Below are 17,181 nucleotides of genomic sequence, written 5' to 3' on the forward strand. Positions count from 1 at the left end.
GTGGATAGAAGCTTTTCAAGAAGCCACAATATTGTAGCATGCTTGTTTTGTTACTTAAAGGAAAGAAAGTCCGATGACAAAGTCAATACTATGGTTCTGTTTACTGAAGAGTCATCAGATTTTACAAGCATCAACCTAAACAAAGCTGGATTGTTCACTGGCATAACGTCTTTGTTCAGGAGTAATAATTTTTAAAGAAATGTGTATACTTGTCTTTTTGTCATACAAAAAGTGTTATTTATTAAAAACTTTGTCACTGTTTTACTTAATGGTCAGAATCATTTCTGAGATTCACATTGAATTCCAAAGTGTCCTTGACCTTAGGGAATTTTGTTCGTTGAAAAGTTGTAGCAGGCCGTTGCTCCTTGGTTTGTCATAGGCACAATTTCAGGCTTCCTGTTCATTTTGCTTTTGGAAAGTTTAAGGAGCAAGGCCTTTCAGCAGGCTCTCTCAGGCCTCTCCTTATGCTTATTTTTAATCTGTGATAATTTGACTGAAATGCTGTCCAATCTTTCTCAGTGCAAGGTAGATTAATAGTTTCTGAGCCCTTTTTAAGTATACATATAGAAAGATTCGTGAACATGTAACACTTCCATATGTGCACTTAAACTAAATTACTTCCATCGATCATATGCTGTTCTTGGCTGACTCCAGAATAGCACAATGAAACGATGAGTCTGTGTATTCAATTTCACTTCAAAGAGGGCCTGTTAATATCCACTTGCAAAAGTTGCCTGTTAATTCCCCCCGCCCTTGTTTTTAAAGGAAAGCTGAATGGATTATTATTCTACCTGCCCATGCAACATTATACCACACATGGTATCAAATCATAAATACCAAAGTGATTTTAAAATTAATATTCATTGTATTTTCATGAAGTGTGAATTAGATCATTCAAGCAGGAAAAAGCCTGTTTTCAGCATGAGAACATTTCCTTGACACATGCTTCCCCACAGAAACAAAAGAATGTCACATACATACTGTAGAATATTATAGCTAAGGGCTTAACAGGGGATTTTTAAATTTTCTGTACTATTTTAACACAAGCTGAAACTGGAATTCTAGTATCAAGAATGCACAATATTTTGGGGGAATAACATTGACAAGGAATGTCATTCTAGTTTTCATTCACAATTTGATCTGCTGGACACGTCAAAAATTCTATTGTATTTTTTATATTAGCAAACTGTTACTTAAAATGAAAGCACTCAATTAGTAATTTTATATTTATTTAATATTTGGAAAATGTGTGTACTGTATATAATAATTGAAACTAGTACTACTATAATGTAGGACAAGTCAGGGAAATAGTATTTAGAACATTAGGAAGGTGGGTAATTATGCAATTCTTGTATCTACGCTGAAAATATCCTGGTGGACATTTCAGAATAGGATACTTTGGTGTTCACCAAGTTGCTTGTTCACATCATTGTTCTTAATTATTTTTACAACGTGGAAGAAGAATAAAGTATCTGTTGAGTTTTTTGTTTGCTTCTAATAAAAGGGTGGTTGTATCAAAAGCATTAGTTAGTGAACAGAAAAATTGCCTTGCTGCCAAAGATGAGCATATGGTCCCAAAGATTTTGCTTTATCTTTGGGAATGTGTATTTTTTATTTTTAAATATATTGGCTGGCCTATGTGGGATAAAAAATAACTGATTTCATGTTAGTAGGTGTCTGTTTTCAATGGGAAAATTCAAAACAGAGGAACTACTTCCGTATTAAAATGGTTTCTTAACTGAGGAGCTATTCTGTATAGTCCAGCTTTCCCCAGCTGGTGCCTTTCAGCTGTTGTTGGACTACAGCTTCCATGATCCTTGACCATTCTGGCTGGGACTAATGGAAATTAGGAGTCCAGCAACATCTGGAGTGCACGGGTTGAAGTCTGGTACACTCTGCTCCCGCCCCACAGTCCCAATTTGTCTTGGACCATGTACAGAGTGTGCTATACACTACATTTTTTTGCTCAACAGTGAACCCCAAGGTGATTGCATAAGAGTTCTTAATAAGTAGGAAGAATGATAGCAAAATACCAAGGAGTTTGCTAGTATAGGAATTTCGCCTAAAGCAGAAGTGGGAAGCCACTTTTAGCTCAAGGGATGGAATCCCAAAATGGCCAACTTTCTGCAGGTCTTATTGACAGCTGGGTGGGGCCACCCAAGTGCCAATTACCTGGCATATCACACCAGTTGATATGAAATATTGAGAGCACACTTTAAAGTAGTATTCATCAACCTTGGGTCCCCAGATGTTGTTGGACTACAATACCCATAACCTCTGACCATTGGCTAAGTTTGCCAGTCCAACAGCACCCAAGGTTGAATAATACTGCTCTAAAGCTTGAGTGTACTCCCAGTTCCTCCTTCACAGCCATGCCCTGATTTTGAGCCTTTTTTTTCTGAAAAAGGCACTGTGTTCAAAAAGCACTGAAGTCAAGTGTGACTACAAAGGAAGAATTGGGAGCACACTTGGAGACCTGAGGCTGATATGAGTTGTAGCCCCAAAACAGCTGGACGGCACTAGGTTGGCAGAGGCTGCTCCTGAGTATTTGAAAAGAAATGTAAGACTGCAAATACCACTACCATTATGAACCAAGTAACTAACAATATGCGGTTGCAATCTAGGCAGCCCCTTTAGTCTTGTGTGAGGGTGCTGGGCCCTTTCACTCTTCCCCCTGCTCTTAATAGAAGCATCTTGGTGCTGAATCTGGAAACATTTTGAAGTATAGTTCAGAAATGGCTTGGTCAGTAGAGCTGCCATTAGCGGGAAGGGAGAAATGAATCAAAAGATGTTCTGTGTGCAATGTTGTTGCAAGATGACCTTCTGGGTTCTGATTTACTTATTTACTACTGCTGTGGTCTGGTTTAGAGGGAGTTGATATAGTTATAGTGATTTACTCCTTGTCAAGTAGATGCTATAGAATAGAGCAAGCAATATTGTTTCCAATTAAGTGTCTGCAAAAAAGGAATGTGGTATGTTTATGTAATCCCTTAACAATTTAAGAAATACAGTATGCTTAACAGGTTTCAGTGGTCTCAAGTGTAGAAGTGTCACAGAATGTAAGAGGCACTGACAGTTTTGTTTCAACTACTGTTCTATAATTTTTCAAGTGCTCTTATAGATTGTACTGACAATAACTGAATGAACAGAACCTTTAATGTTGCAAATTAAAACAACTGAAAGTAATCAGAAATATGTAGTTACGTTTTTATCAAAATAAATTTGAAGTGTCTCCCTTGCCCAGTGGCAAATGAGTAAAAGCAGAGTCTCCTGAATATAATAAACATTGTGTGTGTGTTGATAAAATATTACACTAACCTGCTTGCCCAAAATATTCTGGCCACTAAATTTGGATTTGACAGCCATATGGCTGACAATGTTTCTCTGTGCATTTCTTTCCGAAGAAACCTAGCTTGGGTCCTATAATGAGATGCCTGCAAATCAGTCAGTTATGGAGTTTGTGTGTATTTTAAAATAAAACAGAGATGTGCTATACCTGGGTGTATTTCTGGCAGTTTCTACTGCACTGTCAGCCCCCCAGGATGCTTGCTGCTCTTTTTAGCAGCCATTCACTTAGAAGAGCATTGTAAAATAAGTAATTTATAAATAAAATGTTGTAATTTTTGTTGCATATTGGTTTTAATTACTGGACACTTGTCTTCATTATTTGTTTTGTAAGCCACCAAGGAAGTATTTATTGATGGGTGGCTATATAAATTTAATAAATAAATAAAATAAGACCATACTAGTCTACAAAATGTTTTATTAGTCTTCCAGGGCCAGGCAAAAGAGGGACAGAGTTTTGCATTTCTATGTTGGCCATGGAGAGGTGGTCCTCTTTTGGCAACCCACTTGGTTGCTAAGTTGGACACAGAGGGACAAAGCAATCCATCCCTCCTCAGTCAGCCTGACACTCACACCCCTCAATACAATTCCTTGTCTATCATTTAAATACAAGGCTACGCTACAGCATATACCACTACATAGGGACACGGGTGGTGCTGTGGTCTAAACCACCAAGTCTCCTGGGTTTGCCGATTGGAAGGTCTGCTGTTTGAATCTGCAGGACAGGGCGAGCTCGCGTTGCTGTCCAAGCTTTTGCCAACCTAGCAGTTCAAAAGCATACCAGCACAAGTAGATAAATAGGTATCACTGTGTCAGGAAGGTAAATGGCGTTTCCATGCAGTCTGGCACTTGTCACGGTGTCTCGTTGCACCAGAAGCAACGAGTCATGCTGGCCACATGACCCAGAAAGCTGTCTATGGACAAACACTGGTACCCTCGGCCTGAAACGAGATGATCACCGTACCCCATAGTCGCCTTTGACTGGACTTAACTGTCCAGGGGTCCTTTGCCCTTTTTTTACCTTTTTATATCACTACATGCAGTAGTTACATAGGACTATGTATGACCTACAGTAGTTTAAATCCTAGGACTCCCCAGATTGTCCCTTTCTCTCCTAACAGTATCTGCTGCCTAGGAAGATGGGCTTATCACTACCCACATCCATTCAATACACTGAAGATATAACCATTGTTAGCAGGAGGCTGATGAGGTCAGTACCCTCAAGCCATCTTTGGGGTGCTTCCCTAATTTCCACTCCTCAGCAAAAAAAACGAGAGCTCTGAAAGAATTGCCTGAGGTGTCAAGGGGAGGAGAGGGGAAATGATTGACTATAGCTCTTAATATATTGGCCATGCTGGAGCATGAGCTAGACGGAAGATGTATGTATAATACAGATTGAAACATATAAATACATTGCATTGGGCAAGCACAAATCTCTTCCTAGCTGCCACTGCTCATAGCAGGAGCTGGGGTCAAACAGGAATACAGTTGCCCCCATGTCTTACATTTAAGTTTCCCATGTGGATCTGATAAGCCACTGCTTGGAAGCAAATTGCTGAACTAGATGGAGCCAAGTGACTTGCACTCACTTGGTACACAACCAGGGCTTTTTTTCCAGCTGGACCTCAATCCCAGCACTTCTCAGGTGGGTGCCATTGACATTATAACATTATAAGAGTTCATGATGAGTTCTGGCACCTCTTTTCTAGAATAATAGCACTGTGCACACCTAAATCCAAAACACTACACTATCTGTTTATTGCTGCAACATCTGTTTTTCTGAAGGCAGACTACTGACTGAGACAAGTGACCTGCTCAAGTTCATAAGCAGGTCAACAGAGCTCCCAGATGTGGTATTTTTCAATTAGATCATGAATGACAATGGCCAAGTCTATCTTCTGAAGGAAAAGGGGCATTTTTTACTCCCAGATAACTGTGTACAAGATTGCAGTCTTGCTCACCATCACCTAAGCTTCTCAAAGCAGCAGCACACTGAAGCTGAGGAGGTGAGGGAATACATCTACATCAAAGGTAAACTGCACAGCCATCCTTGGCTCACGTGCTTCCCAGGCAACAGTACTACTTGATTCTACTTGACTCACATCTAGATCTCCAGAGGTCCCAAGCAGATTCAGTTTTTACAGTGACTCATTAAGGGGCATGATACTGTTATAAGAATTCTAAGGTCTCAAATATAAATTAAATGTTCATAAATGTACAAGGCAAACACATACATAAGTACATAAACCATGTGTCTGAAATACCGGCAATACAGGAGAGCAATCCTGAAGCCATTTTGACTCTCCCAATGACCTCAAATATTCCTCTGCTGTAAGGGAGGCAAATGGGGAAAGCCTTCCCATTGTCTTTTTGCTTGCAAATCCTGTCTTAAGGCCACATCTGTGTATGAATAGGGTGAGCCTGTGACCTGGATTCAGGAACTAAAGTATTAGCCATCACGAAAGAATGACCAGACTGCCCAGGTAATGCAATCGGTGACCATTATCAGGTATCTTGGCAAACAGAATTTCTGCTGTAGACCACCTCCTTCTGTGATGTATGTATGATGTTTCAGGGGGGTGGCTTTGGGCTACAGGGTGGGCAATTTCAAAAATCTATATAAGGACTTGTGCACCATTGTTCAGGATTCTCCTTCTACGTGTGATGAGTAAGGACCCTGTTGCAACAGTTCCTTTAATAGATCAGGCTTACTAGTCACTTTGCTTCTCAATATACTCTGGTTGGTCTCTGTTACTTTCTCCTACTGATAGGGAACCTTAGGAGGACTCTACGGGCTCTGGAATATTCCATAAGGGGAAAGCAGTATTTTTTCTTATAACAGTACCCATGTCACAAGTTGTGTATTTTTTCATTATATTACATGTTAAAATGGTGTCATGTTTAGTTGCAAGTTGCTTTGAGCAAGATAACATAACTGAAGAATATCGTCATCATTATCTCTTGAAATTAGGCCTAAGTACATGTAATGGTACTGAATGCCCCTGCTTACTCAATGACTTCTGTCCTTAAATCCCTTTATTGTAAGACTACATTTCAGTGAGGGACGCAGGTGGCGCTGTGGGTTAAAGCCTCAGCGCCTAGGACTTGCCGATCGAAAGGTCGGCGGTTCGAATCCCTGCGGCGGGGTGCGCTCCCGCTGCTCGGTCCCAGCGCCTGCCAACCTAGCAGTTCGAAAGCACCTCCGGGTGCAAGTAGATAAATAGGGACCGCTTACCAGCGGGAAGGTAAACGGCGTAAACGGGAAGGTAAACGGCTCGCCAGAGCAGCGATGTCACGCTGGCCACGTGACCCGGAAGTGTCTCCGGACAGCGCTGGCCCCTGGCCTCTTGAGTGAGATGGGCGCACAACCCCAGAGTCTGGCAAGACTGGCCCGTACGGGCAGGGGTACCTTTACCTTTACCTTTACTTACATTTCAGTGCGTCTACTCTGATCAGCACTAAAACGGGATGCAACCCATAACCTGTTCTAATAATTGCATACTACTACAGAACATATGTTAATATTCTAAATATTTTTATTGTTTGCTTAGCATAATAAACGGCTAAACACTGAAACCTCAACAAGGCAGGCTACGTGACCCTTTTACAAGGCTTTTGGCCCTTCAGATGCCCGATGGACTACAACTCCCATCATTCCTGTCCGTTGGCCTTGCTGGCTGGGGCTGACGGGAGCTGGAGTCCAAATGCAACAAAAGCCCTGAGAGCAAAAAAACCTCTCCGGTTACAGATTCGGAAGGGCTGTTCTAGCTGCCGTACCCGCCCGTCCCAGCATCGCTGTGACAACTTCAGTGTGTGTGTGTGTGGGGGGGGGATTTTCTTCTCTCCCTCCTCTCCTCCCACTCTCTCCCCGCCGGCCCGGTGACACTCGCCCCGCCTCCGCCATGGGCTCGCTTTGCGCAAGCGCAGCCGTGCTGATGCTGGTGGCGGCGGCGGCAGCTGCGGCGGCGGTTGGGGGAGGGGAAGGCAGAACGGCGTTACGCCACGCGAGAGACGGGGCTGGACCGAACGCGGGGAGCGGGGTCACGAACTCTGACCTCCCAGATCCGGACCCGCCACCGACAAATTAAACCCCAAGGAGCTGCTGCTGCGCCGCGGCTGTCAGGTATGACGCGGAGAGGGCAGCGGGGAGGAAAAGGAGGGGCTCCGGCGGCGCTGCCCGAGGCCTTCCCGGTGCGCCTGGGCCTCGGCTGGCGCCTCAGCGAGCCTCCTTGTCAGCGCCTGCTCCGTGCCCGGCGGCGGCGGCAGCAGGGCGCCGTTCCCCATGTGGCGGCGGTAGCAGCAGCGGCAGCTCCTCCTGCTGCTGCCGCCGCCGCCCCTCTGACCTTTCACCCACAGGAAAGGCTTGCGTCTCCCCTCCCCGGATCCTAGCCGCGCCCCGGGACCCGCTCCTCTCCTCTCCGCAGGCCCAGGGCTGTCCTGCGCCGAGGCTGATGGAGCCTGCGGGGCACGCAGCCCGGCCGCCGCGCCAGGTGGGAGCGGGCGGCGGCGGCGGCGGCGGCGGCGCTCAGTCTGGCTCCGCAGCAGCCATTTTGTGCGAGCGAGTGACAGCGGGCTGGGCCCTCACCGCGCTGCCCCGGTCGCTCCAGCAACAGCGCCCGCCCGCTTGCCTCCCTCTGGCCTGGCTTTGGTCCTTGGCTGGAACCTGAGGCCTTGTGGCCTCTCAAACGGCAGGTGAAGGCGGCGCGCGGAGCTTGGGCGTGTGACGTAGGAAGCAGCTGCCTTACCCCGAGTAGTCACACCGCACGCCCTTTATAGCTCAGTATTGTCTACCCTGACCGGCAGCGGCCCTCCAGGGTCTTCAGCACAGGGGGCATTTATTCCTTTTGAGATGCCGGGGATAGGGGGGTTGCACCAATGGACCTTGTGCACGCGAGGCAGATACTGCGGCACTTCCTCGTCTTTTACAGTATGCTGTACTAAAGTTACAGGTGGAGGAAACTCACCTGGTTGAAGGATCCTCCATACAAAAGCGACAACAGAAGCTCCCGCACGTGGGTGTTCAGTGTTCGCGGGGGAGGGGGGAGGCTCTGCCCTCGCCTTGTCTCTTGTGTGCCAGCTTTCAGTGTACTTTTTGCAGGGGACTGCTCAAATATTTATAGCGCCTGTAGTCTAGAGTCGGGTTTACCACTTACAAAAATGCTGCTTATGAAAATACAGCCCAAGTGGTAGCCACTAGTCATCCTTGGTTCCATAATTTTGGATGATTAACCAATAGTGGAAAGATAAATCATTTTCCTCCTTGCCCCTTTCCTATACATCTGTTTGTGTGTGCAATGGTGGCTCATTTGAATAGGAAGTGATAGCTTTATTTGGCCTCGGTTCATTCCAGTTATGCCCTTCAGTTATTACTTTCCTGTTTGACATACTGGAGAGGCTTGTGACCCTGGGTGCGGTATTTTTGGTACATTGAAAAGGAAGGGCATACCTTTTGCCATGAGAGAAAGTGACACTAACAGCTTTCCCTGTCTTTCAATTTACCCTTCTTAACGGGTCTTGTCAGATGGTGTGACTATGTGGCTGGAAAACTCAATTTTATTTGTAACTTGCAATTAAAAATGTGTAACTTGTAATTAAAGATGCTTAATATTGAACATATTCCTTGGATGGGAATCATGATCTGGATTAGAAGATGATAGCTGATTTGTTTTCTTCCCCACTTGGAGATAGTATGCCCCTGAATGCCTGTTGAAATGCTCAGTCAGTTGTTCTCATGTGTACATATGTGTATAAGATCTAAAGTGGAATGTAATCAGAATTGAAATAATTTACAAGAGTTGTACCGTATAGATTGCTTCTGTATCCATGAGTTGTATTTAAAATATTTTTAGGCTGTCAATCAAAGCAGATTCCAGTGGACATGAACAAAAATATTCATACCAAATACAAATACAGCATATCAACATTCATAATGGAAATGGCTTAATGGCAAAAAGAATCAGCAAAACTTTCTTGTTATGTGAATCCTTTACATCCACCAAGTCTTTCAACCAGTGATCTACTACTGCATGCTGTAGTGTAAACCACTCGTTGCTTGAAACGTAAAATTAAAAGTGTCTGGAAACAAAAATTATCTTAATTTTTCTCTACTTGTTAAGACTTTGTATTTAATAGTTCAGTTATAAAATATATTGTATAAAATTGTAGCAGTACAGTAATCAAATGACTTTTACAGTTATGCACTTCACTACAGCAACTCAATCCAACTGAGAGGTAGCCGTGTTGGTCTGCCAGATATCTGAAGAAGTGTGCATGCACACGAAAGCTCATACCAAGAACTAACTTAGTTGGTCTTTAAGGTGCTACTGGAAGGAATTTTTTTTTTGTTTAAACCCAACTGAGTTTAAAACTTCTACTATTTTTAACTCAATGTGGGAAAAATATATTAAGCTAGGGTTGCCATACATTGCAATTTCCTGGACGCATACAGAATGCTGCAGTCTGAAGCAGTGTCTGAGCGGAAATCGAGAAAATGTCCGGGAAAATCCAGAGATATGGTAACACATGGCAACAACGTTTGGGTCCGGATTCTCACTTATTGAAATATAGCAACCCTAATTAAGCACTTACATATGCATTTTAAATATTTTGGTATGCCACCTTGAGCTCATTGATTATCTGCAAGTTCTAGTGTTATTCCTGCCCTCTGGTGTAAAATGGGACCTCCCTCTTTTTCATGACTCCTAAGGTTCCTAATTCTGCTGCCAACCTAGCAGTTCGAAAGCACGTCAAAGTGCAAGTAGATAAATAGGTACCGGTCCGGCGGGAATGTAAACAGCGTTTCCGTGCGCTGCTCTGGTTCGCCAGAAGCGGCTTAGTCATGCTGACCACATGACCTGGAAGCTGTACGTTGGCTCCCTCGGCCAATAAAGCGAGATGAGCGCCGCAACCCCAGAGTCGGCCACGACTGGACCTAATGGGCAAGTTCTCCATGATCCCGATTTCTTCAAAGCCACATTTCAGGCTTGCTTATTTAAATAATCTTTAAGGTTCCTCAAGAGTGTTTGGTGAAGTACTTGGCCAAAAGCCTTTTGTAAGTCTTAAGTACACAATGTCAGTTGGATCACCTCTCTCAATACACTTGTTATCATTCATTCTCAAACATGAACCAATTTTAAGCAAGAGCAGCTCTCCAATATTAGTTTCCCTATATTGATTGATGGTACATCTTCCCTTTCACTGTTGAGCTATTCAGCCAACTGTTATCGTTAGCTGAAGTATTAATTCAAGTTACTTTATGTCATATTCTTCAAAGTACAGTAACTCATAACTAGAAACTAGCTGGACTGGAAGTCTAATTATATTCTCAGTTTTCCCAGTTTGAATTTTTAGTTTTTGCCAATTTTTCAAAACATCCGCTTCTATAAACATTGTCAATAGACCTCAAATAAGAGCACATCACCAGCCCGATAGATCAACATTTACATACTGCATAAGAAGTTATTTGCATTCATGTTGTCTCATAGGTTTGAGAGACAATTCCTGCATTGCAGGGAGTTGGACTAGATGATCCATGGGGTCCCAGTCCAACTCTTACCATTCTATCATTCAGTGTATCAAACTGATGTATTAACAACAACAATCACTACAACAGAGTGCAAACATAAAGGTGTGTGGGTGTGTATGTGTTTGTATATGTCTCTTAACATCACAGCCTGGGTGGAAAAAAGGTATAAAGATACAGCACAGCTCCAAAGGGATAATATAATATGAACCCACACAACGATTCCCTTTACACACAATAAAGGTTTATAAAAATAAAAGTATTTTCCACCTGTGAGTTCCATTATTATTGAGAATAAAGGTTCAATATAGTGAGCATTTTTGACAAGATGCACACACTGAAACAAAATCTGAGCTTGGTGGATTTTTAACATAGCACTAAGAAACAAAACATTTCATCATATCTATTTCAACTACAGTACTGTATGTCTATCTTTTACTATATAAAACATTTGAAGACAGTCCCCACAGTACACCAAACAGGTGTTTCACATGTATAGTGGTACCTCAGGTTACATATGCTTCAGGTTACAGACTCCACTAACCCAGAAATAGTACCTCGGGTTAAGAACTTTGTTTCATGATGAGAACGGAAATTGTGCTGCGGCGGCAGCAGGAGGCCCCATTAGCTAAAGTGGCGCTTCAGGTTAAAAACACTTTCAGGTTAAGAACGGACCTCCGGAACGAATTAAGTACTTAACCCGAGGCACCACTGTTCTAGAGTCTTCTAGAAGCCTAAGATAACTGATGAATTGAGATCCACTGTTATTGGGTATGGTAAAAGCCAAGAGTTAAACAAATCAAAGAAAAGGAAAGAAAATTTAGTATGTTAATGAACATTAGCCAGCTTTGGCAACACAATACAGCTTCCAAGACTCCACTTTCCCTTTACCTCCCAAGGCTGAAAGGGAGAAGCTCAGTACAGATTTATAAACTGAATAATCTAGCTTTTGCCAGCTAGATAATGTCTCGACTGCACCATTATGAACTTGATGAAACAGTACACATCTCACAAATCTGTTATGTTTTCTTAAGTTCTTTATTTTCTGCAGATAATTGCCTTATAAGTTGATTCATATATTTATGAATTAATAATGCTATTGAATAGTTTTAAGTAATTGCTGATAAAATCTTAAATCATATAATTAAATGTTCTATAAATCTGTATAGATGGTACTTTAATAATTATTTGTGGAACAGAAAATTATAAATTATTTTCATTCTGTAAACAATTCCAATAAGATATTTGAAACTAAAATGATCTCTTTTTATTTAATTATAGGAGTCTCTAGAAATTGATTATGTACACCAGAAGTGGAGTATAACATTGGTATATAGGTAAGCAGAATGCTAATTTATAAATTCCATTAAAAAAATTAAAAATGCAAAACTATGAGTCATAAAGTGTAGGATTTGATCCACTGTACATTTTATGTACAGTGGTACCTCTAGTTGCAGATGGGATACGTTCCAGAGGTCTGGCCGGATCCCGAGGTTTTTGCAACTGGAGAGGCCACTTTTGTGCATGCGCGTGTGGCAAAAACCCAGAAATATACTTCCAGGTTTGCCACTTACGTATCCTGAAGTTTACATAACCGGAGGTATGACTGTACTATATTTTGGTTAAAAAGGCAGTTGGTCAAGGGTCCACAAACCTAGTTGCCCCTTCCCTTTCTTGCTTATGCAGAAAAATTCCCCTGTTGTGAGTTCTCTGTAGAGAACAAGAGGTTTATCAGTGTAGAAGGCTGAGGGTCAGTACTGCTACCCTCTTTGAGGCGAATATATTGTCCGATATTATTATGCAATAGACGTATCACCACTTTGTGCATATATATACGAAAGCAAATATATATATATATATATATATATATATATATATATATATATATATAAGCAAATATATATATATATATATATATATGGAGTATTAACAAATTGTCTGTCTGTCTGTCTATCTCCCCCACAAGAACAAAGTTTTTATATAAAAACAGATAAAATAACACAATAAAAAAATCCCTATTGTAATTCATGCCTAATTTTCAGTTCTAAGCAAAACTCAGAAAACACATTTTGACTGTGTATTTACAAGTGCATGAAATGTGAGCTTGGATGAAGGGTGAGATATAAATGTAGTTAATAAGTAAAATAAAGTAAAGTAAAAAATGTTAATGACAACTACAACACATATATTTGCAAGTGCTCCAGCTTTCTAAAACATGAATTGATTACCCTTTTCACAGCGCGCTTGAAGATTATAGCAGTGAAGCAACAATTAAATATTAATTACACTATAATTGTGATCTTGTGGCTTTCCTGCAAAAATAATGAGTCATAACCTTTGTCTCAATTATGCTGATTATTTAAGAGAAGTCTGTAGAAGATGTTCAGAAAGGTTATCCAGAGGGAGATTTATGAAAATAAATTATAAGTGAAAATGTTTCACTTGTAATTGGCAACCAATCGGCAGATGGTTTTCTGTTCAGCTGGAGAATGTTTGAACATGATCCTGCATGGATAAGGTCTCTAGTAAGCAACTAGTTTGAAAGAGAGAGAGAGAGAGAGAGAGAGAAAGAAAGTTGGGAGGTATTTGGGGAGGTAGGAGAGAATGAAGGCACGTGGCTGCAACTGCTGCTACTTTTGTGTACTTCTCTCACTTGCTGATTAAGTCAAATCTAGTGCCCCATTTGATTATGTTGAAATCAATTAGGGGTATTTATGGAGCTGCATGGGAGAGTGTTTGCTTACTGATATTTTGATGATTGGTTTGTTTGTTCACTCCATGTAGCAGTGACAGTGTCTCATCTGTGCAATTAGTCAATATGAAATATTTTGGATGAAGAGCAAGAGGGATGTTTTGTCAGAGGAACTGTTTACCCTGCCAAAGGAAAACAAACAAAAAGCACTTAAGATCTGGCATGTTATGAATGGTCTAAAATGTATGATGTCAGGAGAACCCAAGTGGCAGGACATAGTATTTATTTATATCTCATCTTTCTGACCGTGGTATCCAAGACAGTTATTTGTTTTGCCATTGGTGTGGTTGTTAAAGAAAGGCAGTACTGTAAAAGTATTTTCTAGAATAAAAATATTTCTGTCTACTCAAAACTGAGGTACCACTCACAAGTAACTATAGCAGTATTGTAAATAAACCCATGTATGTTACTGACTTGCAGTTTATTTTTATACTTATCTGCTGTTTCCCTGCTGGCCATGTAGAAGGTCCCCTCTTCAGCATCTAACATGGAAACGCAGCCTTTGATTCTTTTGACCTGATAATTCAAAAAGTTCCCTTCTACTATGAAGGAGACTTGCTTTTCTCCACAGCTAGCACAGAAACCAAACTTCCAGGGGAGGAATAGAAGAAGTAGTTTGCCATCCACTAGCACACTCGCCTCACCAACATGGAATTCCTAGTCTAGGGGAGTTGTTAAACATAAGGCTTAGCTATAGACACATCGCTAGCTTAGCAGTAGTGTGGTGTGATTTGTGAATACGATTGCTGTGTATTTTAAGAGTTGACAAACATTGCAGCTTTTTAGAGGTGATGTGCCATCAATAAAATCTTGACAACCATTGCTTGCTTTTGTTCTGGTTTTCTCTTAAAAACCTCTGTTTTACAGGAAACACTAGTGACTCAAGATCATGGCAACCATTGAGGAATTGGCCCATCAAATTATTGAACAGCAGATAGGGGAGGTACGTGTACATTTTTACACTATACTGACTCAAGTTGCTATATAAAAATGTCCTTAGTAATTCATTGTCCATTGCTCTGGAATATATTGCTTTTTTATTTATGTTAAAGATGCTAAGTTGCATTCCAGAAAATTCTAGCTGATGGTGATTTTGTTTGATAATTCAGCAAAGTGTTACAGTTTGGAGAAATAACAGCTGTCCTCCTTTGGAGAAGGTCATGTATACTTATTACAAAGAACTGCTTCCACTAGTTACTCCTGTGTCTGGATACCCATCTAGCTTGATTATCTACAGCAGATACATTCCAAGTGGCTTGTAAGTAAGCTAGTTGTGTGTATGTAATAGCTATTCAGATACAGGAATCTCTTGGGGCCAGGGGCTGAGTAACTAGGAATTGTGCTTAAAGTGAATCTTAAACAAGTAGCCAATTCTTAAGCACAGCTGTTAGTGATTCTGTTCTGTGGTTGCAGGGAATACAAATGTGTAGAAGGATTGCTCTAACACAGTCTTTAACTAACACTGATTGGAAAAATCCACTTCTGTGGGGGATATTATTTGATAGCTATCAACATTGATTCCTGAATTAGCTTCTTGTGTGCTGCTGCAGTGAAAGAGCAATTTGACCCATTTGCTGTGCCTGCCAAATTTTGCTCATGTAGTTAGTCTGCCTTGTTTTTTGTTCTAGATAGCACATTCCCAAGGATCTGTCACACAAACACTAATGGATGGGACGGCACAAAGAATTCAGATTGTTCCTGCTGATACAGGTCTCTCCTTACCCCAGCGCATACAGGTACAGTCGGTCTAAAATACTTAACTAGTTGAAAAATGTGTCCTGAGCACCATATAACAATGGATTTCTGAAACAATTGAACAATAAATGGAGACTCTGTGAAACTTACCCCATTGTGCAATTCTCCCACAACCAAAGCATGGTGTTATAAGCACTGGATTTAACCCAAATGCGATGTTCCTCTGTGTGAGTGTGACCAATGTCATGCCCACCACCAGCATGTGATCCTTGGAGAGGTGGCAGGCCATAAATATGGCACCTGGGCCAAAAAATACTGCCCTCCCGTGGCTTTTTAGAACATTAGATTGTTTTCCTAGAGAACTTTGGGATGGAAGCTGAAGCCCTGAAACTTCAGGTCAAATCTGTGAAACCTGGCAACTCTCAAGTTTGGGGTTATATTGTGAATGCACACAATACATGCTTTAACAAGCTTTACTAAATTAATCTTAATTTGTGCACTGCAAATTGATTTTTCACCATTGTGGTATCTGTGTTCCCATAGTTCCTGGAAACAAAAGGTTATATGTAATCAAGTCAAGCTCAAAGCAGACCTATTGAAATAAAAGGACTTGAGGTTCTTTTATTAATGTCTACTCCACGTGTGACTAATGCTGAATATCACTCAAAATGTATGAATTTAGGAGAGATTATATTGTGATCTTTTACAACTCAGTGCTTTACAAATGAAAATGTATAGTGTAAAAAGCTAAAGTGTCAGATTTCTCCTGCCATAAAAGGTAAAGGTAAAGGTACCCCTGCCCGTACGGGCCAGTCTTGACAGACTCTGGGGTTGTGCGCCCATCTCACTCAAGAGGCCAGGGGCCAGCGCTGTCCGGAGACACTTCCGGGTCACGTGGCCAGCGTGACAAAGCTGCATCTGGCGAGCCAGAGCCGCACACGGAAATGCCGTTTACCTTCCCGCTGGTAAGCGGTCCCTATTTATCTACTTGCACCCGGAGGTGCTTTCGAACTGCTAGGTTGGCAGGCGCTGGGACCGAGCAGCGGGAGCGCACCCCGCCGCAGGGATTCGAACCGCGACCTTTCGATCAGCAAGTCCTAGGTGCTGAGGCTTTAACCCACAGCGCCACCTGCGTCCCTCTCCTGCCATAGTGGACCTCATATCACAGGCTCCAATCCTGTGCATACTTACCTAGGAGTAACTCTCCTTGAAAACAGAGAATCGTTCTTCACAAATGTTATGTTAGAATGAATTCTGAAGAATTCAGCATCTAATTTCCAGGCTAGACGGTTGTGAAGTTTTTGTTTTTTTGCAAATTAAATGTGGACGTGTCTTACAGTATGGAGCACTCCTAATTGAGTGATCATAACACTAGGTGAATGAGCTAGGATGCTGATTCATGTAATATATGCTGCAGCTATTGAAAACAGTTAATATAGTTCCATTTTCTTTAATCACCCTTAACTACACCATAATTCCGCTAGACACACCTTTTAATCATAAGCTACCATAACTTGAAATAAATGTGTCACCAGATTGTCACAGATCAGCAGACGGGGCAGAAGATTCAGATTGTTACAGCACTTGATCAGACTGCAACAGGCAAGCAGTTCATATTAACAAATCATGATGGTTCTACCCCAAGCAAAGTGATCCTTGCAAGACAAGATGCCACTCCAGGAAAGGTTTTCCTAACAACTCCAGATGCTGCAGGAGTCAACCAACTGTTTTTTGCATCCCCAGATATATCTGCACAACATTTTCAGGTATGGTGTCTCATACTGTTAGGACTTATCAAATTACTTTTGAGACCTAGACTTTCCACTTCATGCTCATGCTAGTCCTGCTTTATAAGCTGCAGTGCAAT

General features: G+C 41.7%; 2 protein-coding genes and 1 long non-coding RNA gene across 6 annotated transcripts in view; 2 read left to right on the forward strand and 1 right to left on the reverse strand.

The window, feature by feature from the left end:
- FGD6 (FYVE, RhoGEF and PH domain containing 6) overlaps nucleotides 1–3,743 on the forward strand; it is a 58,258-nt gene extending 54,515 nt beyond the window's left edge. The window contains exon 21 of the mRNA XM_083698553.1: nucleotides 1–3,743. Within this exon, the coding sequence (XP_083554679.1) occupies nucleotides 1–37 (37 nt within the window). The 3' untranslated portion in view covers nucleotides 38–3,743.
- On the reverse strand, nucleotides 1,618–11,686 carry LOC310825410. Its single transcript, XR_014555289.1, has 3 exons — nucleotides 9,697–11,686; nucleotides 6,773–9,559; nucleotides 1,618–6,392 (listed from the first exon to the last, which is right to left on the reverse strand). It is a non-coding gene; the product is annotated as an uncharacterized lncRNA (long non-coding RNA).
- The window catches only part of NR2C1 (nuclear receptor subfamily 2 group C member 1), a 21,516-nt gene continuing 11,595 nt past the window's right edge, over nucleotides 7,261–17,181 (forward strand). For 2 of the 4 annotated variants that reach the window (XM_083698659.1, XM_083698661.1), the window contains exons 1-5: nucleotides 8,277–8,357; nucleotides 12,149–12,204; nucleotides 14,487–14,562; nucleotides 15,248–15,355; nucleotides 16,850–17,080. In XM_083698659.1, the coding sequence (XP_083554785.1) occupies nucleotides 14,509–14,562; nucleotides 15,248–15,355; nucleotides 16,850–17,080 (393 nt within the window). In that variant the 5' untranslated portion in view covers nucleotides 8,277–8,357; nucleotides 12,149–12,204; nucleotides 14,487–14,508. Of the gene's footprint in view, nucleotides 7,469–8,276; nucleotides 8,358–12,148; nucleotides 12,205–14,486; nucleotides 14,563–15,247; nucleotides 15,356–16,849; nucleotides 17,081–17,181 lie in introns of those variants that run through there. The other 2 variants (XM_083698660.1, XM_083698658.1) reach the window with 2 other exon arrangements.

The sequence above is a fragment of the Podarcis gaigeae genome (assembly GCF_964106915.1).
Source record: "Podarcis gaigeae genome assembly, chromosome: 10".
NCBI lineage: Eukaryota > Metazoa > Chordata > Lepidosauria > Squamata > Lacertidae > Podarcis > Podarcis gaigeae.